Source organism: Cyprinodon tularosa, unplaced genomic scaffold, assembly GCF_016077235.1.
Source record: "Cyprinodon tularosa strain WSP-4 unplaced genomic scaffold, ASM1607723v1 ctg1154, whole genome shotgun sequence".
In the NCBI taxonomy this organism is placed as follows: Eukaryota; Metazoa; Chordata; class Actinopteri; order Cyprinodontiformes; family Cyprinodontidae; genus Cyprinodon; species Cyprinodon tularosa.
This window is the reverse complement of record NW_024037953.1, coordinates 70,949-92,378: the sequence shown is the minus strand read 5'-3', so window position 1 is coordinate 92,378 and position 21,430 is coordinate 70,949. Positions and strand designations below refer to the sequence as shown.

The window sequence follows — 21,430 nt, the reverse complement described above, 5'->3', positions numbered from 1 at the left end:
AGGTGATCAAAATATCTGTGGAGCAAACCTGGAGTGTTTTACCCCATAATGACAGGATGGACAATAACATAGCTTACCGTAAACCTATAAAACCTTGAAATGGTTTTGAGCAAAATATCACAACAAAAGTGGTCACACAAATGTAGACCTTAAAAAGTAGTGACTTTTAATGAGTGTATTGTAGTACTAATACAAACGTCCTATTTGTGCAATTCAGCACAAACTACAAGGAGATTATTTCTCATTTTATAAAAAGAAGAAATATCTCAAACTACCGTAGGTGACGAATGTTTCATGTTACAGAGGCTGATAGTAACTTCACTGTAGAAAAAAGACAACACACCAATAAATTAACGAATATATTCAAATACTCTCGCGCTTTTGGAAGATGTTTTTCTTTATTTAATTTGTCCATAACGCGGTGCCGTAAGTTTGCCGTCAAGTGCTGCGGATTGTCGCAAGTCCCCACTTCAGCAGCAGAGGTCACAACAATTCGTCCAGGTACACTGATTTGTCTTTGTAAAACCTAGCATTTGTGTCCAGACTGTTATTGTTATGTCAGGTTTTGTAGCGATATGTTGTATCATAATTGAATCCTTGAGCAGAAGCTCGTCTCAGAGCGAATGTTTTCTTTATCTGGTTTAAACTAATGTAGCTTAGCTTGCTAGCTGCGAAAACACCGACTACTACCACATTTAGTAATGTAACATGTCGAGTTTTCATGATATCAAAAGTAACACATTTACTATAAAATGTCTTACTTTTTTTGTTTTTCTAGTCCTCTTTAAAATTCGCTATGTCTTTGAGATATTATGGAAATATTCCTTTAATAGCTACGCTGGTTGACTTGTTTATGGATCCTATATCATTATTTCGTTCTTTCATTTTACAACAATTATTACTGTTGCTGCTTGCTGTCTGTGTTTTTATCTGAACCCTAACAGGTTTCCTGTAGAGCTTTTTTGTTTTCTAAAATCCAACCAAATCTTATCATTAACCAATGGCTTGTGTTCTTAATGATGTATTCTTCTTTTTGTAGATTCTACTCCAAACAAAATATATTCCTTCATTTTTTTTAGCAATTATTTTTGGACAGTTTAACCTCATTTAACGGTTTAACTTTCAACCAGTCACTCAATTAATTGTATCTTTAAGGCATTTTAAAAACTCAAGTACTGTACATAAGAACAAAAACAGGTTAAAATGCATTTAGATTAAAACTGACGGAAAAATCAGGTTCAAAATAGGAATGGAGTAGTAGTTTCTATAAGAGCTTAAAAAAATAAAATAAATAAAAATAAGACAAACTTGTTGTGATTCAGTTTTAGCTTTCATGCATCGTTTCATTGGAACATATTTGACCATTTGCTGGGACTCTTCTGTCCTTGTGTTTGGTGTCCATTTTAATGACTGCCTTGCTAAAATTGAAGACAGCATGGGATGATTAAAAGGAAGAAGGGATTGGTTGAACTGTGGGTTATGATTTTCTCTATTCTAATTGTCCTAATATCACGCTTCCTACCGTTCACTGTTTTTATTTAAACTTTGATGTTGGCAACTGTTTCCTGTCTATCATCATGGTTTGACGTCGTTTCCTTCTGTATCTATTGCCTGTGCTATAAATCACTTTTTTTTTTCAAATAATATTGCAAAATATGTTGAAATGCATGTTTTAATGACCTATAATTATGACTTACCCAAAACATGAAAAAAGCCAGAAGCCAAAAAACTTTTTTTTTCATAGATACAGTCTTGGAAGGAAGTTGTCACCGGTAGAGTTTGTAATGACCATGTGTGGCATCTTTCATCTTGTGGACTGATTTATTTATTTTTTTAAGATAAACTCACAGAGTGGGAAGAACAAATTTAGACCCCTATTTGGTCACACAGTTGAACTGTGCTATTATAGTTTCAGTATGGTAATGGTATTGCCCCTGTAAAGCCAGGGTTTGTAAATTTTTAAAATGTAAAGTGTGATGAAAGATCACAGCTGCACAGCCTGGAACCTAAAATCTGTTATGCTTTTTGTGTATCGCTGCTGATGAGATCCAAGTTCCAACTGTAGATGCTTGAAGTTTTTATTTTTAAAGTTTAAAACATGGAATTCGATTTTACAGTTTTAAATTGTGACTGCATTTATTTGGTTTCAAATTCATGTTTGACTTTTAAAAGAGATTTACAACTAAAATCTGTTCGACATGATGAGGATTGAGAAATATTAAATGTTTTTGTTTTTTTTTAGTATGGGAGGTGATCACGGCCCTAGCAAGCTGTCCATGCCAGACTGGGGGCAGTGGAAGGTGCAAGGAACCCCGCTGGAGTTCACACAGCAGCGACTGGCAGCCAGGGGGCTCAAAGACCCCTGGGCACGGTCAGTATATTCACACATATGACAGCTATACCACAGATGCAATTAGATATTTAAATTAGTCAAAATTTAACTATTTAAAGACAACGTGCAACATAAAAACCTGCAATAGCCTGATCTTACAAATATGTACATCTTGAAAAAATACTTTCAGGTTTGATTGACTGAACAGAAATTAAGTTGAGCTGTTTTGACATTTGCTAATTTACATTTGATTTATTATTTTCTTGTTGTTCTTTAGGTTTTGAGTACAAATTTAGATGAATATTTCAGCTACACCCTTTTGCAATAGTTTGGAGAGCTTTTGCTTAAAGAGAAACCTTCAGTGTTTTAAGTCAACCATGACACAGTAAAGGCAATCAACTAGAGAAAGTAAATGACCACAAAGATCTCAAAGTCTCCAAAGTTGCCAGGAAGCCTTCAGCAGCACTGTAGGACCTGCAGGACTGTCCAATAAGGATCCACTCTGTTCTTTATCAGACATTTTGCATTGATCAGATGTAGGGTTGTAAAAAGTATCGAAACTCAAAAAAGTATCGATACTTAAACGTTGTATCCGGATACAATACTCGTTTTTAAAAGTATCGATACAGTGCCACCACCAGTGGCACCTAAGCAGTCATTCATCTAAAGTGCAGAATAGAGGAAAATGCACTTTCTGATCACTGTGTGATTGAATAATTCTGTGCACTTTTTAGTTTCAGACTTTTTTTTTGTAAGAGGTGCAGCTGCTGAGAAATACTTTTGTTTCTTAACTGGTTTGGCTAGTGTCATTATGTGTGCAAAGCATAGCCAAGGAAGGAACAATTAATTTTAATTTTATAAGTTTTTTATCAAGCTTGCTTAATATTGTGCACAGCATACAACCTTTATTGTGTTTACTTATTGTATTTTATTTATTAATGAAAATATTTCTGTAGAATTTTGGAGTCTTTGTTTTTATCCTTGTGGTATCGAAAATGGTATCGAGTATCCAATATTTTCCTTAGTATCGGTATCGAGTTGAAAAGTTTAGTATCGTGACAACTCTAATCAGATGTAACAAAATGAGGTCGCTTTTGGTGCAAAACCCTCTGATGTCTGTTGGGAAGATTTTTTTTTTCTCAACTGTCCTTACAAAAGTCCAGAACTACATCTTACAGATTATATTTTGGGTTTGTCCAGATTCAGGAGGAACCACGTCTGCGTGGGCAGCGCTCTTTGAAGGATGCAGTCCCTGAAAATATCTAAGACCTAAAAAGAGGCTTTGGAGAAGAGATGTTCTCACAGTGATTAATTTGGAGAACTTTTGCAAGGCAAAGGGGCCAAATATCGACCAATCATGATCAGAGGAGGAGACTGAATGAGAACATGCTTTCTGTAAAAATATAAATTTTTAGGTAGCCCACAATTATGAAATCATTTCGTTGCAGCTTATATATATTTTTTTTTTACAAGATGTCCCATTGTTTGTGGACAAAGTTTATATCAAACTTAGAATGTTATGCTTTTGATACTACTTTGTTTGGGTCAGCAGCACTGTGTTTATAAATGTCTGTCTCTTTGCTTTCTATCTGCCTGCAGCAACGAGGCGTGGAGGTATGCAGGCGGCTTCGCCCGTGCGGTGACCCTATCGGATGTTCTGCTCAGAGGTTTTAAGTGGGGCTTTGCTGCCTTTACTGTTGCCCTGGCAATAGAGTACACCATGTTTCCTCCAAAGAAAGGAGATCACTGATTGTTCGGCATCATGTGTAATTTGATCTTATGATATTCTGTATTTTGTTGGTTTGATTAAATGTATTTTGATCACCTCATGGATGTTTGGTTTTTAATTCTTTATTGTTTTAACATGGAGGAAAAAAAAGGAGGGTTGACGGATCCTTTTACTCTTGCTTCTTCTTCCTGCCCAGTTTCCGGAAGCAGAGTTTCAGACATTTAAATATCAGTGTTACAGTAACCAGCAGCACAGTGGCTAGCAGTGCTACAATGTCCAGGCAGTAGTACTGGAACCAGTTAAGGTCATGAACAGCAGCTTTGAGGTGTTTCGCTCCTTTATGTTGCATCACATATTCTGTCCAGTAAACTGAAAGATCCAGAGGGTCCATGGGGCGATCGTTATGAAGGGCTGAAAGCTGCCTGATGTTCTCTTTGTACCTGAACGCACGGATAAAAATAAAAAATAAAAAAAAGGTTGAACTGAAGGACATCAAGTTCACATTCTGAATCCAGCGGCTGAAATTAAGACCTTCCGGGTGTTTAACCTCCTACCTGGGGTTATTGATGACCTCATTCAGCCCCTGCAGCAGGCTCTCAGTGGTGATGGAGGTTATATCCAGCACCACTCCTGCTCCCCTGCTGGCTATCCTCTGTGCGTTGTCGGGCTGCTCTGCATTCACCGGCACCATCAACATGGGAACAGCGTGACATAAACCCTCAAACGCGCCGTGTGAGCCAGCGTGAGTGATGAAAGCTCGAACCCCAGGATGAGCTGATAAAAGTTAAACATATTTTAGTGCTCCAAACTGTCTTCAGTCATCTTTCTTGATACTTTGAAGCATTTTACCTACCTAACAGGTCGTTCTGAGGTACCCATTTCATCATCTTCACGTTTTCTGGGATCTTGTCAGGAACTTTACCAGTGTATCTCCATATCACCTGTCAGAGGGGTGGAAAATCTTAAAGTTGCATGAGCCATTTTAAAAAAAGTATTCACATCCACTAAAACGTTATGTAAAGTGGTGCATAATTCTGATTGAAAGGAAAATGGGTAATTTGAACAGGTTTAGTCATTCAGCCCTCCTGAAGCCACGTGTAGCAAGGCTACCAATGATAGGAGTAAAAGCTGTTAGTCTTTGGATGTAAAAATGAATCGATTGATTGGGAGAGAATATAGAGAATATATTTTAATCCTATCAAAGAGTCTCAGATTAAGCTGAGTCATTTGGTCAGATTTAACCCCTCCCTGTTCAGTGTGTTTATAGGTTCAGGGTCATGCTGGTGGAAGGTGAGCCTTTGCCCCAGTCTAAGGTCTTTTGCAACTTCAAATAGATTCTCTTCCAGCATATCAATCATTAAAGTTTTTTTTTTTTTTTATCACCTTACAAACTGAGGGAACAAAGTGCTGTAAAGGTCCATAGAGATACAAGGAAAAGAGATGCAACATTTAAACTAATAGAATAATGGAAACTAAAAAGAAAATAGAGCTACTGATAAAACTATCCGGATACCTTTGTTCAATTGGTGTTAAATGCAAATTAAAAAGATATAAAATTCTACATCTATAATATGCTAAAAGTGAAAAGACCAACAAAGCAGAACCCATGTAGTCTGACCAGCTTTAGAGTTTGCAGCTAATCACCAGGATCCTGCCTTTCCTACCATGTTTAAGAGTCTTTTGTTCTGGCTGTCAGGTGTTATTTTTTTTACTCTGCATTTTACATGTAAGCAGGAAAGCTTGGCTTTGTTATCTGACCGAGAATGGCTAATTATTAAATCACACAGAGATGAACTTGATTGGTTTAATGCAAAAGGTCAGTGTTTGATGCTGAGTATAAGAAGCAAAGTGAGATAAAGATAATGTTTCCTTTGTTCATATTCAGAGCTATGCACTGCTTTGAGTTAACCGAGCATAAAACAATTAAAATGTAACAAAACATTGAAAAAGGTTTGAGAAGCAGGAATGCTTTTCCACTATTAGAGACCCTCTACCTTCTGTGGAATCTGCCTGAAGGCTTCTAGGAAGGTAGACGTGATGTATTCTGGCAGTTCTGAAAGCATGGAGCCCAGAGTAAACACTACAAACCCATGCTCACCTGAGATCCACGTCACCAAATCCTGAAATCATGCAGACACAGCTTGATCACATTTTCACATAGTTTCCTCCACTCATTTAGTTTCATTCAGTGATGTGAGTTTTGCATTCGAAATATATAATTAAAAAAATATCTCACTTCAGGAAGAGGATTCCTCAATTTGCAATTTATTCCACCAACTAGAATAGTATTTGGCATGAGAGGGCGGGGAGAGTCCAGCGTGAAGTCAATCCTGCAAAAAGATAATCGCAAAAGATTTATCTTGCATATTGTGCATGAATACTTAATACACATTTCTTCATTTTGAAGGTATGCATGACAATTGGGATGGATCACCTTATTATTTACACAAACCTAAAGTCAGGTATGTGGTAATCTGAGGGTCAGCAGGGAATTTTAAAGAAAGCTAAATGGAACCATCTTGTCTAGTTAGATGCTTTAACTGTTATTTCAATCTGAAAAACTCACACAGAGAGAAAAGATAATTAGAAGAATTTATTGATAAGAAAGTATAGTCTTTGGCGCTCAGACCTCGGCAGGAACATTCATGCTGAATTATGCTGTAACATGCATGAGTAGATGAATGTGAATAGGGATGTTCCCCCCGGGCCTGAAACTGGTGGTGGTTTAATCCGAGCTGGTTGACAAGGTGATCTGCTGGGCAGAATTGTGGGACTAGAAGACTGAGGGAGCTGACGCCGGGGCTTCACTCAGACTCGGGATATAGAGGTCCTGCTCGGTGATGCAGGTACCGTGAAGTGTCCATGATGAGCAAGCATGAAGCGACAGTGGAGAGGAAAAACTCCCTTTTGGGAAGAAACCTCTGGCAGAACCGGGCTCAACATGGTGGTCTTCTGCCGGACCAATGCGATGAGACGAGGGATGGTGACAACTGGGATTAATACTCTCTGATGAGGTTGAGGTGAAGTCGTGTCATGGAGGACGATTCAGCTGCGATGGCGGAGAAGGGGATGGAGGTGGGTGAATTGTCGTCTGGATCGAAATCCGACATGCGATTGCAGGATAGCGGCTGTGGTGAGATTTGAGGGAGTTTATAAAGTGGAAGCAGGACGCTGATTGGGCTTCGTGGTGGAGTAGTTCAAAGCTGATTGGCTCGCTTCGGAGACGGATCGGCTTCTGATGATGTGAGGTAAGTCAGAGTTTCTTCAATTGAACTTTCGCTAGAGCTTCATTTCAATCTGAAAAACTCACACAGAGAGAAAAGATAATTAGAAGAATTTATTGATAAGAAAGTATAGTCTTTGGCGCTCAGACCTCGGCAGGAACATTCATGCTGAATTATGCTTTAACATGCATGAGTAGATGAATGTGAATAGGGATGTTCCCCCAAAAAGTCGAGGTCGAGGCGGGAGAGTCCGTATGCTCGTAGGGCATACGCTAGGGACAGAATAAAGAATGCGTAATGAAATGCTGAGAAGGTTTGCAAACAACTTACCGAGCCAGGTTGTTGATGAGGATGGCGACCACGGTTGACGCCGAGAACTTACCGATGATGATTTACCCATGATGATGATGATGATGATGAACCCATGATGATGATGATGATGATGAACCCATGATGATGATGATGAACCCATGATGATGAGCCCATGATGATGATGAACCCATGATGAACCCATGATGAACCCATGATGAACCCATGATGAACCCATGATGATGATGATGATGAACCCATGATGAACCCATGATGATGATGATGATGATGATGATGAACCCATGATGAACCCATGATGAACCCATGATGATGATGAACCCATGATGAACCCATGATGATGAACCCATGATGAACCCATGATGAACCCATGATGATGATGATGATGATGATGATGATGAACCCATGATGAACCCATGATGAACCCATGATGATGATGATGATGATGATGAACCCATGATGAACCCATGATGATGATGATGAACCCATGATGATGATGATGATGATGATGATGATGATGAACCCATGATGAACCCATGATGATGATGATGATGATGATGAACCCATGATGAACCCATGATGAACCCATGATGATGATGATCCCATGATGAACCCATGATGAACCCATGATGATGATGATGATGAACCCATGATGATGATGATGATGATGATGATGAACCCATGATGATGATGATGATGATGATGATGATGATGATGATGAACCCATGATGATGATGATGATGATGATGATGATGAACCCATGATGATGATGAACCCATGATGATGATGATGATGATGAACCCATGATGATGATGATGATGATGATGAACCCATGATGAACCCATGATGATGATGATGATGATGAACCCATGATGAACCCATGATGAACCCATGATGATGATGATCCCATGATGAACCCATGATGATGATGATGATAATGATGAACCCATGATGAACCCATGATGATGATGATGATGATGATGATGAACCCATGATGAACCCATGATGAACCCATGATGATGATGATCCCATGATGATGATGATGATGATGAACCCATGATGATGATGATGATGATGATGAACCCATGATGAACCCATGATGATGATGATGATGATGAACCCATGATGAACCCATGATGATGATGATGATGATGAACCCATGATGAACCCATGATGATGATGATGATGATGAACCCATGATGATGATGATGAACCCATGATGATGATGATGAACCCATGATGAACCCATGATGATGATGATGATGAACTCATGATGAACCCATGATGAAGATGATGATGATGATGATGAACCCATGATGATGATGATGATGATGATGAACCCATGATGAACCCATGATGATGATGAACCCATGATGATGATGATGATGATGATGAACCCATGATGAACCCATGATGATGATGATGATGATGATGAACCCATGATGAACCCATGATGATGATGATGATGATAATGAACCCATGATGAACCCATGATGATGATGATGATGATGATGATGAACCCATGATGAACCCATGATGAACCCATGATGAACCCATGATGATGATGATGATGATGATGAACCCATGATGATGATGATGATGATGAACCCATGATGATGATGATGATGATGATGAACCCATGATGAACCCATGATGATGATGATGATGATGAACCCATGATGAACCCATGATGATGATGATGATGATGAACCCATGATGAACCCATGATGATGATGATGATGATGATGAACCCATGATGAACCCATGATGAACCCATGATGAAGATGATGATGAAGATGATGATGATGAACCCATGATGAACCCATGATGATGATGATGATGATGATGAACCCATGATGATGATGAACCCATGATGAACCCATGATGATGATGAACCCATGATGAACCCATGATGATGATGATGATGATGATGATCCCATGATGATGATGATCCCATGATGATGATGATGATCCCATGATGGTGATGATGATGATGATCCCATGATGATGATGACGATGATGATCCCCATGACGATGATGATCCCATGATGATGATGACGATGGTGCATCCCATTATGATGACGATGATAATGAATCTTGCGGATGAGTCTGATAATGAATCTTGCGGATGAGTCCATATAGAACATATAACATGACGGGATACAGACATGACGAGACGCAGACATGGTGCATATTTATGCATTGGAAATGCAAGCAAAATGGCGTAGGGATGCATGACGAGACACGACGAGACACAGATAGGGAGCATGTGATGCATGGGGAATGAATCTTGCGGATGAGTCTGATAATGAATCTTGCGGATGAGTCTGATAATGAATCTTGCAGATGAGTCCATATAGAACATATAACATGACGGGATACAGACATGACGAGACGCAGACATGGTGCATATTGATGCATTGGAAATGCAAGCAAAATGGCGTAGGGATGCATGACGAGACACGACGAGACACAGATAGGGAGCATGTGATGCATGGGGAATGAATCTTGCGGATGAGTCTGATAATGAATCTTGCGGATGAGTCTGATAATGAATCTTGCGGATGAGTCCATATAGAACATATAACATGACGGGATACAGACATGACGAGACGCAGACATGGTGCATATTGATGCATTGAAAATGCAAGCAAAATGGCGTAAGGGATGCATGACGGGACACGACGAGACACAGATAGGGAGCATGTGATGCATGGGGAATGAATCTTGCGGATGAGTCTGATAATGAATCTTGCGGATGAGTCTGATAATGAATCTTGCGGATGAGTCTGATAATGAATCTTGCGGATGAGTCTGATAATGAATCTTGCGGATGATTCTTGCGGATGGTTACATATATGAAGAATTGATGCATTAGGGAATGCATGCTAAATGGTGTCAAGGATGCATGACGAGACACAAACCAGACGTGACGTGACACACAGGAGAATGCATATAATGCCTGTCATAAAGGTGAGATTGCATGAATGCGAGCCAGAATGAAGATAGCATGAATAGCAAGGAGACAGCATGGAAGACTGCATGAAGCAGGGAATAATGAAGAAAACTGATAAGGAGTGGGAGTAGAAAATGAGTTAGAGGATAGTCGTGATTAGGTCAGAAAATTATGAAAATGAGTTGAACCACCACCAGTACTTGTAATAGAGTTACCTAGAGCAGAGAGAGCACTGAGCTGAGAGAATTGATGAGAGTTCTGGGCGGATGAATGAGGTATAGGCTTGTGAGCCATCGGCCCAGAGCTGAGGGAAGCCTCAGAACCCCGCGAGTAGCTGCAATGCAGCTGCTCGGTCCAGAACGAATGCCCAGATTACCTACTAGAGGGAAGGCCACGTGATTCTAAGAGTATCCTGAGGTGGTGAAGAACCATGAGTGGACGTAGGGTAATGCTTGGGCGAATAAAAGTGCTGATGCCTGAACATAACGCACTGAGATGATGAAACGTTAGTGACTGCTGCCAGTGATGTTTCTGATGAAGGCATGAGAGACTGGGAGGAGGAGTGACTTATTAGTGGCTTCAACTACGAAGTTATCGCAGTGGGCGGACGCGATTCCTTCCCAAAGCCCCACGATGCAAGCTAGCTAGGGTTAGACCTCACACAAGCATAATGGGTGTGAATAAAAGAGGCCATGAACCACCTGTCCTGAAGAACCCCCCAAAACCTACGGATGCAGCATCCGTAAAATTTTTGAAGCATGGCAGGAGATAGATAATGTCGACATAGAAAAGAAATTTGTTCCAATAGAAGCAGTCAGACCAGAGATCCGAACGGCAGCCTACGTTCAGTAATCTGACCAAGAGAGGGACGGAAATGCCGGATCAAGCAACTGGGAATGAAAGCGCGGCCTTGAGAAATAAGCGCATGGCAAATTAGCTGACCTAGCAAGGAGCGCAATTGGCATATAGAAATGACTGATGGAGAACATCAGTTTTGTGTTTTTTTTTTTTTTTTTTTTTTTTGAAGAAGAAGAAGACAGAACGATAATCAGAAGTAATAATAAGGGGTGGTAAGATGACGGGCTGCTAAGACTGAGGTACGATATATATGAAGCGTGCACGGCGGGGACAGACTGATCGGATGGCCCTCCTGCAGCTCTGAGTAATCACGATAGATGCTGAATGCGGCCAAAAATTTTGGCCAATAGAAAGATCTCTGGTAGACGGAGATCGGATGATTTAAGAAAAACTGCGAAGTCACCTGCTGATGCGACCTGCTGATCGACTTCAGGGGAGGGAAGAATAAGAGACTAAATTAAAATATTCCCCTGAATAATTAGAACGAGGCCAGTGAAAATATCAGCATGTGTGTTAATATAAGTATGCCTGATAGAGGCAGACGAAGCATAAGAGCAAACTCAAATAGATAGAAAATTATGAATGAAAACATGGTTGAATACGTCTTACCCTAAGGCTGGCCCGGCGGGCGTTCCCTAATGTGAATGAGGGGAGGGGGAGGTCCGTCTGAGCAGACAGCGGCAGGGATGACGTGGCAGTGCAGGGATTCCCACGTTTGGAGCGTGCGGACAGCGTCGAAGGATTGAGTGAGAGAGTCCGGTGGAGCGGAGGGAGGCTGAGAGCTGTTAAGCGCCAGAAGGACTAGACGGGGGAGCTGCTATGAATCAGGAAGCTGGAGAAGGTCCAAGGCTGCATCGAAACGATGAGAAGGAGCGGGCGCAGCGGTGACTGCTGCTGGGACAGATCCGGGAGGCCTTCTGCGCCTGGCGAGGGGAGCGGAGGACTTGCATGTCATTTGCGGCCAGGAATCGGAGCGGATTGAAGCGGAAGGCGAGGGAGATGAATCACGAGGAGGTAGGAGGGAGGCTCGTTAAGACATCTGAGCAGAGTCTAGGTCGGAGCCTGGCAATATACCCTTGGAGTGTAACGCGGAAGAAGGAGATGAGAGCGGCTAGACGGGAGCTTCTCCGAGCGGGGAAAATTGAATTGTCGTCTGGATCGGAATCCGACATTGTGATTGCAGGATAGCGGCTGTGGTGAGATTTGAGGGAGTTTATAAAGTGGAAGCAGGACGCTGATTGGGCTTCGTGGTGGAGTAGTTCAAAGCTGATTGGCTCGCTTCGGAGACGGATCGGCTTCTGATGATGTGAGGTAAGTCAGAGTTTCTTCAATTGAACTTTCGCTAGAGCTTCATAATATAAGAATAATAAAGCAAAAATATAGAAATGTTCTGTTTATCACCCACAGCTTTGATAAGATGTGCTTGCATGTCGTAGAACACTTAATCACATTATAGATATTGTAAGAATAAAAAACAATTAATAAAGATACAAAAATAATACAGCAATGATCTTTAAAAATCCGACCTGTGCAGCCAGATGTCAGAATCTGAAAGAATCTCTGCGACGCCCACTTTCTCTCCCAGAAATTTGTAGGCTGTCTGGTCGAAGTGCCAGTACAGAATCCGACACAGTAACGGTTCCAGTAAAGCCACCTGTGTGTCAGAAAACAAACAAAAAAGTTTCTTATATAAAAACCCTGGAAAAAACTACTTATAAAATTAGCTGTGGGTTGTTCCTCACATAATTGACTGAAAACTATTTAATGAAGTTTTTTGCAGACAGTGGAACATCTTTTATAAGATCCAGTGCCCTATTTCTTACAGGTCTGATGAGCCGTTTCCCCCTTTTAGACTATAAAGGCTCCAGGAAGAGAGCTCTGGATTGAAGCATTGCAGATGATTATAACATTATTCAAAGGGGCCGATTTATCAATTTACTTTAAAAAAAAAATTGTTATTCCAAAAGGAAAATAAGACTAAATGTCTGTGACAGACAGGTGACCTGTCCAGGTTGTACTCTGCCTCTTGCCTATAGACCACCTGAGGTAGGCACCAGCCCCACCGAGACCCTGACAGAATAAGCAGGAGAAGATGGGTAGAAATGAAATGTTGTTTTAACTCAAATGTTTTTTTTTTTATTTTTTACATGTTGTTGTATATCTTGATGGCTGTAAGTAGGAAGGATCTTTTGTAGTGTTTTGCCCCCGATCTGCACAAGCCTTAGCTCAAGACACACTGTTATTGTTCCACAGTCTGATGATGAGTATGCTCAAATTTTTGCTAAATGTTTTTATTTTTATCAACAATTCTTCGTGAAATCATTCTTCAAGGTCTTAGAGGAGTTCATAGAATACATCAGCCTTCTTGATTTGCTTGCTGAGTTTGCTCTAATGCTTTTACCCTAGCAGATGATGGGAGAATAGATCATGTTCTCCACAACAGACTCATGGAATATAGTCTTGCTTCAAACACTGAAGAACCTAAGCTTCCTGAAGAGGTACAATCTGCTCTGTCCTTTCTTGTAGACAGCTTCACAGTTGGATCTCTCGTTCAGTCTTTTATCCAGGTAAACACCACAGTATTTACACTCCTTAACCACCTCCACTTCTTCTCACGTGTTGTTAATGGCTGTATTGTTCCTGTTTGTTCTTAAATCTACAATCATTTCCCTAGTTTATTTTTAATATTCAGGACCAGATGACTGGTTCCACACAATACCACAGAGGGTTCACCAGCTCTCTGTACTCAGGTTCTTGTCCATCTATCATGCACCCAATGACTGCAGAGCCATGCGAGTATTTCTTAAAATGACAGGAATGTGTCTTTTACTGGAAGTCGGAAGTGTAGAGATTAAAAAGGAATGTTGAGAGTACCATCGCTTGTGGTGAAACTGTGCTGAAATATCGTGAAGTTTAGAAGCTCCTGTATACTTCTCAATAATCTCCTGTTTTCCTTCCTGAGGGCTATTTTTTCTAGCTTAGCAGTTCCTTCAGATTACTGTAGATCCAGGGTTTATTATTAGGTTTAGCATATTACTCTTTTATGGAAATGGTGTAATCTTCACACAAGTTTATGTAGTCAGTCATACACTGCACTGATATGCCTGACATGGTGCATCCCAGTCTGTACCCAAAAAACAACGTTGCAGGGCTTCCTCATCTTTCTGTGATCATGTTTTTACAATTCTCTTTAATGCAGGTATACTTTTATATAAATTTAAACAAAAAATTAAAAGGTACTGGCAAAAAGTATTTCAGCTGCTCACCATCCAACACCAGAGTAAAAAAGATAAAATAAAATAGAAAGAAGATAATGTGATCCACAAATAGAGGAACTTAAGTTCTTTTAAAAAAAGAAACATATAATGTGACGCACAAATTTTATTCAATTAATTTTAGTTTGTTTATATAGTGCCAATCCAAAACAAATGTCTCTTCAATGCACTTTACGGAAACAATTCAATCGATTTTAGAATTTAGGATATTATGAGGAAGAAACAAATCATATTTTTATAGTAAAAAAACAAAAAAACAGCAGAGATATGTATAGATAACTTAAACTTGGAGGTAATTTTTCAGTTAGGAAAACTAAATGTTTTAATGCAAGGCTTAAATAGATCAGACAATTTTTCTTATCTATGAGTAGATTTACTCACCAAAGTGTTAATGGTTCTCTCCTTGAAGTTCATCTTGTCAGTGAGTCCAGTGAAAAATCGAGGCACATAGGATGGTGGGGCAGGGCAGCCTGCAGCTTTCAGGTCCATAAAACAGGGGATCCCCCTCAGTAAGTTAATAACAGGGACACCTGCAAGAGATTTAGCACATTCTTCTTAGCTGCTTGGTTCTCATAAGAAAATAGTACTTTTTTTAAATTATTTTTAAGTAAGCATCCCCTAACTCTTTCATATTAGCATAAAGTGATCTTAAAGTCAAAAACAAAAATGAGGTGTACAAGCATGATACTTTAGAGCAAAGGAGCGCTTTGGTTGGATCTGCATGGAAACTGAATCAGACAACACTGAACTGGACTCTACGGAAGAGGATTAGGGCCACTGGAAAAAAAAAATAGTTAACTGATTTTTAAATTTTATTTCAGTTTAACATGGGAAAAAAAGTCAGAAATCTGACTTTTTTCTCAGAATTCTGACTTTAATCTCAGAATTCTGACTTTAGTCTCAGAATTCTGACTTTTTTCTCAGAATTCTAAATTTTTTTCAGAATTTTGACTTTATTCTCAGAATTCTGACTTTTTTTCCAGAATTCTGACTTTAATCTCAGAATTCTGACTTTTTTTTTCAGAATTCTGACAATAATCACAGAATTCTGACTTTTTTCTCAGAATTCTGATTTTTTTTTCTCAGAATTCTGACTTTTTTCTCAGAATTCTGACTTTTTTTCAGAATTCTGACTTTAATCTCAGAATTCTGACTTTAGTCTCAGAATTCTGACTTTAATCTCAGAATTCTGACTTTTTTTTCAGAATTCTGACAATAATCACAGAATTCTGACTTTTTTCTCATAATTCTGACTTTAATCTCAGAATTCTGACTTTTTTTTTCAGAATTCTGACTTTAATCACAGAATTCTGACTTTTTTCTCAGAATTCTGACTTTGTTCTCAGAATTCTGATTTTTTTTTCTCAGAATTCTGACTTTTTTCTCAGAATTCTGACTTTTTTTCAGAATTCTGACTTTAATCTCAGAATTCTGACTTTAGTCTCAGAATTCTGACTTTAATCTCAGAATTCTGACTTTTTTTTTCAGAATTCTGACAATAATCACAGAATTCTGACTTTTTTCTCATAATTCTGACTTTAATCACAGAATTCTGACTTTAATCACAGAATTCTGACTTTTTTCTCAGAATTCTGACTTTAATCTCAGAATTCTGACTTTTTTCTCAGAATTCTGACAATAATCACAGAATTCTGACTTTTTTCTCAGAATTCTTACTTTTTTCTCAGAATTCTGACTTTTTTCTCAGAATTCTTACTTTTTTTCAGAATTCTGACTTTAATCTCAGAATTCTGACTTTTTTTCCAGAATTCTGACTTTAATCTCAGAATTCTGACTTTTTTTTCAGAATTCTGACAATAATCACAGAATTCTGACTTTTTTCTCAGAATTCTGACTTTGTTCTCAGAATTCTGATTTTTTTTTCTCAGAATTCTGACTTTTTTCTCAGAATTCTGACTTTTTTTCAGAATTCTGACTTTAATCTCAGAATTCTGACTTTTTTTTCAGAATTCTGACAATAATCACAGAATTCTGACTTTTTTCTCATAATTCTGACTTTAATCACAGAATTCTGACTTTTTTCTCAGAATTCTTACTTTTTTCTCAGAATTCTGACTTTTTTCTCAGAATTCTTACTTTTTTTCAGAATTCTGACTTTAATCTCAGAATTCTGACTTTAGTCTCAGAATTCTGACTTTAATCTCAGAATTCTGACCTTTTTTTCAGAATTCTGACAATAATCACAGAATTCTGACTTTTTTCTCAGAATTCTGATTTTTTTTTTTCTCAGAATTCTGACTTTTTTCAGAATTCTGACTTTAATCTCAGAATTCTGACTTTTTTTCAGAATTCTGACTTTAATGTCAGAATTCTGACTTTAGTCTCAGAATTCTGACTTTAATCTCAGAATTCTGACTTTTTTCTCAGAATTCTGACAATAATCAAAGAATTCTGACTTTTTTCTCAGAATTCTGATTTTTTTTTCCTCAGAATTCTGATTTTTTTTTTCTCAGAATTCTGATTTTTTTTTCTCAGAATTCTGACTTTTTTTATCAGAATTGTGACTTTTTTTTCTAAGAATTCTGACTTTAATCTCAGAATTCTGACTTTAATCTCAGAATTTTGGATCTTAATGTAGGTTGGCACCATGAAGGAAGAGATGTGGGGCACTCAGCTTCACTGACAAAATGTGAGTTGTTTGAGAGGGCCAGTGACAAATTGGCGGAAAATGATGGAATTAGGCAACTTTTTACGTGCCCAAGGGGTCCCCTCATTAATGGAGGAGCAGAAGGTCATTAAAACAAGAGAGCTAGTCTCTAAAACAGACATGGCTATGGCTTGATGCTAACATGTTTGTTAGCTGTCAGAATTCTGAGAAAAAATTCAGAATTCTGAGATTAAAGTCAGAAAAAAGTGAGAATTCTGATTTTCTTCCCATATTAAACTGAAATAAAATTTAAAAATCTGTTAACTTTTTTTTCAGTGGCCCTAATCCTCTTCCGTAGGATTCTGCAGAATACAGCTAGTGGGGAATGATGTCAACTATGAGACAAACAGAGTGCCAGATCTATCAAAGGTTTGCGTGTATTAAAACATGAGCTATTTCACTGCGCACGCTAAAAAATGTACAAACTGATCTATCAACAGCGTGCTAAAAGGATTTGGTCTTTAAAACGTGCTAAATAGCGCCTCTTATCCATTTAGTACTTTTTCTGCAATGAATATGCAATATGGGACGTTTACACGGTAAAGTGCGTCTTGTGGGAGGAGAACATGTAAATATATTAATTTAGCACTCGCAAAGTGATTTATCAAACTTGAGCGCAATTTTGCTAACGGTATCTGACTCTATATTTAACACGTTTCAAAAGAAGGTGCAAATGGTCTGTATGCGTAATTGCGCACACATGGCAGCGGTTATTGTCGCAAGAAGGAGACATGGAAATAAAGCAAGGAGATGCAGAGAACGCATTTTTTCACTCCGTGTGAATATTTTTGCAATGAACGAGGAAACGATCATCAAAACATATCGTTTATCCAGCATTGCCATTTTGGAGCTGTTGGGGGAACTCCGAATGGATTTGGAGCCAGCCACAAGGAGGACCCACGCAATACCAGATATCACAAAACTCCTTGCAACATTGCACTTTTTTGCATCTGGGTCATTCCAGCGTACGGTTGCAGCGAGAGCTGGGATCTCCCAATCTAGTTTTTTCAGAAGTGCTGTCCGACGGGGTCGGGGTTCTCCCCCTGCGCCTGTGGAGCAACGTGCCAAATGCTGCGGGGATCTCATCCACAGTCACAGGCAATACATAACACCTGTTTTTTTTTTTGTTTTTTTTACTGCAGCACATACCACCTTAGGGAATAAAGGTTGCCAATTTATAAAATATATATATATATATATATATATATATATATATATATATATATATATATATATATATATATATATATATATATATATATATATATATATATATATATATATATATATATATATATATATATTTACTTATTTATTTTTTTGTTGGGGGTCACTGTAAGATTTAAATTTCTTAATGCACTAGTTTGTACAGACTACAAACTACTTTGCCGCAAACCACAAAACGCGCAAAACCATCATTTAAATAGGGCGTCTCCAACAGTTTTGCACCTTCCACCAGTTACGCAATCGCTCTTGTTAAATCACCCGCAAACCATGGTTCAGCCCCTCGCGCAAAATTCCAGTTTGCGAGCGCAAATTACTGCACGCAAAATTAGATCTTGATAAAACCGGCCCAGAGAGTTATAATGAAATTCTTGAAAGATGTTGAAGGTTTCTGTGTATTAGACTTCTATCTCTGTGGTTTAATTTTTCTCTAAATCTGGTTTCATTGAAAGCATGGTACTTATTATGGCACTTAAAAAAATTAAAAAATATGTGGTCCACTGCACAGGAAAGCAAACATGCAAATGTAATCTAAAAGAGAGGAAACTCACCAAGTTTCCGAGCAATGAATGAACCTGTTGGGACCATTGGATCTGTGAGGACCGCATCAAACTTCTATGAGACAAAATGAGGGGGATGACTGCAGCTCTACCATTTATTTCTGTTTGACCAGCCATGACATCATTTCTTGATTAAATGAATGTTTGTTTAAGTTTGTAGTAAAAAGCATTGTCCAAACAAAAAAGGAATACACACTAAAATTGATCAACAGCATAATGTACAATACTTGAGATTTGATTTGTAGAAAAGGAAAAAAACTACATGATATATAATTTGCTTCCTTCCTTCTACTACTTTTTTATAGATCTTATCAATATGGTCAATATATAGGTCAATAGGCTTTGATAAATCCAAGCCACTATGAAATCTGTTTTTTTTAGGAAAGTTCCAATCTGTTTTAAATTGGCAAAGAGTATTTTAGGCTTAATCTATTGTTTAAAATGAATTATGAAAATACAGCAAACCGGTAGAAATAATTATTGAAAATATTTGAGTAAAAAACAATTCATGCAACAAATGTGAATAAAACGTACCTATAGGTTCCCATGTTCTGTTTTCACCCACCTGCTCTGCTAGATGATGAATGAGGCTGGTGTTGAACAGCAGACTCTCTGCAGTGGTATGAAGAAAATTGCTGGTTTTTCCAATCTGGGTGAATCTTGCCTTTATTTTCTCCATGAACGGCTGTACTGATTTTTCTAAGACATCCTTGTGTGAAGACAGCAAATTAATAACATGTTCCTTATCATAAGGAACCGGATAGAAGATGGTATCGTAGTATTTCCCTGGACCCATCCGTAGGTTGTGCTCAGGAATCACAACAGTGACCCTGTGGCCGCGTCGACCCAATTCTTGTGCAAGCGCTTTTATACCCACCCAATGACTCCCATCCATGGGTATCACCAGCAGGTTACCTAAAAACTTTGGTGAAGAGCTGCTTTTCACAGCAGCGTTGGTATCTTTAACTTTGTCTGGCTTAACAAGCTTGGGGGTTTCTGCAGAGTCCTTTACTTTTTTTGCAGCCGCTCGGTCCTCTAAAGCCATGCTCAGAATGAATAACACCAACACAACCGATTGCCGCATCCCTCTTCCTTCCTTCTCCAATGCAATGAGAACAATTGTTAAAAAAATAGATCTGAAAATCCTTCTTTCCTCTGCACTAAAAAAGCAAGAGTAAAGCTGTTGGTCCTAAAGCTGCTGAAGCTCCTCTATAAATTAGAGTTGTGTACGTTCAAAGTCCTCAAATGAAAGTAGAGCACTATCTGTCCTCAGTAGGTAAAGGTCAGGAGCCTGTGTTCTTTAGTTACTAAGTAATTAGAATAAGTATCCGCCGCTTACAAAGAAACTAAACAAAAGGCTGCTATCTATGTTTGAAATGAACAACTGAGGTAAAGTTCAGTGGGTTCAGGAGTGTTTGCACAAACAAAAGTAATCCCAGTCAGGAAGTCGTGGTGGAATTTGCAGTATGATACGGTGCCAAATAAGACTTTTTCTCATTTTTTCCTGCATGTCAGCAGAAAACATGTTTGCTGTAGGGGAGTTTATTCATAGGAGCTGCCTGATTATTTGTTTGTATATTATTTTATTTCTGTGCTGATGAGATTTTGTTGATTTCGATGAATCATTATATTTGTTTCCTTGTCTTATCAATGAAAATAAATAAATGAACAAGTGGAAAATCTAAGAAAAATATTGGTTTTAGTTTTTTCATTTAGAAAATATAAATGCGATTGTTCATATTAACACTATGTCTGCTGACAGACTGCTAACTCAGTAGCATTAATTAAAGTAGCTTAAGATACAGCAATACAATGGATGACAGGAAATTAGTTCAATTGTATGTTTTTTGATTGCCGATATAAAATTGAAAAGATCTAGTGTTATGAAAATAACACATTCATAAACAAAAATGTACCTTAATAATAAATATCATTATGCTCAAGTAACTATGGTATTTAAAAGGGTAACTATGTTGCACCACAACCGTCTGTGATAAATACTAACTGTAGAAAAAGTCCTTATTTCATGCATAAAACTAAGTCTAAAATGCAAATGATTTAATATTGTTCTGTTAAAAGTCTACAATTATTCCTGGAAATAGTTAAAATTGGACTGCTGGGAAGAACATGATAGAAATACAAATGTGCTATGTTGCTAAATTATAAAGGTATATTTACTTTTTTTTTTTGTATGTTAGCAATAAAACCTGGGATAAAAGTAGATTGAAATTGTTTCCAAATCTTATTAAAACATTACTCATATTTTTTTTCCAGGCC

The 21,430-nt window shown here is 38.3% G+C and overlaps 2 protein-coding genes across 2 annotated transcripts; one reads left to right on the top strand and one right to left on the bottom strand.

Annotated features, from left to right (window-relative positions):
• The first annotated feature begins 384 nt into the window (after window positions 1-384).
• Window positions 385-4,161, top strand: ndufb3 (NADH:ubiquinone oxidoreductase subunit B3). The gene is made up of 3 exons (XM_038306434.1): window positions 385-501; window positions 2,243-2,371; window positions 3,932-4,161. The coding sequence occupies exons 2-3, from the start codon at window positions 2,244-2,246 to the stop codon at window positions 4,080-4,082; spliced, it is 279 nt and encodes a 92-aa protein (XP_038162362.1). The 5' UTR covers window positions 385-501; window position 2,243; the 3' UTR covers window positions 4,083-4,161.
• Window positions 3,472-20,656, bottom strand: LOC119797364 (UDP-glucuronosyltransferase 1A1-like). Its single transcript, XM_038306424.1, has 9 exons — window positions 19,719-20,656; window positions 19,145-19,208; window positions 15,083-15,231; window positions 12,953-13,080; window positions 6,298-6,391; window positions 6,056-6,181; window positions 4,915-5,002; window positions 4,616-4,835; window positions 3,472-4,501 (listed from the first exon to the last, which is right to left on the bottom strand). The coding sequence occupies exons 1-9, from the start codon at window positions 20,235-20,237 to the stop codon at window positions 4,231-4,233; spliced, it is 1,659 nt and encodes a 552-aa protein (XP_038162352.1). The 5' UTR covers window positions 20,238-20,656; the 3' UTR covers window positions 3,472-4,230.
• Between the last annotated feature and the right edge of the window lie 774 nt (window positions 20,657-21,430).

What these genes read in the sequence shown, in the direction of transcription:
- ndufb3 (XM_038306434.1), top strand. Translation starts at nt 2,244, where the DNA reads ATGGGAGGTGATCACGGCCCTAGCAAGCTGTCCATGCCAGACTGGGGG. An exon ending in CTCAAAGACCCCTGGGCACG is followed by an intron (nt 2,372 to 3,931) that starts GTCAGTATATTC and finishes ATCTGCCTGCAG; the next exon opens with CAACGAGGCGTGGAGGTATG.
- LOC119797364 (XM_038306424.1), bottom strand. Translation starts at nt 20,237, where the DNA reads ATGCGGCAATCGGTTGTGTTGGTGTTATTCATTCTGAGCATGGCTTTA. An exon ending in AGAGAACCATTAACACTTTG is followed by an intron (nt 13,081 to 15,082) that starts GTGAGTAAATCT and finishes TCTGACACACAG; the next exon opens with GTGGCTTTACTGGAACCGTT. An exon ending in TGAGGAATCCTCTTCCTGAA is followed by an intron (nt 6,182 to 6,297) that starts GTGAGATATTTT and finishes GCATGATTTCAG; the next exon opens with GATTTGGTGACGTGGATCTC.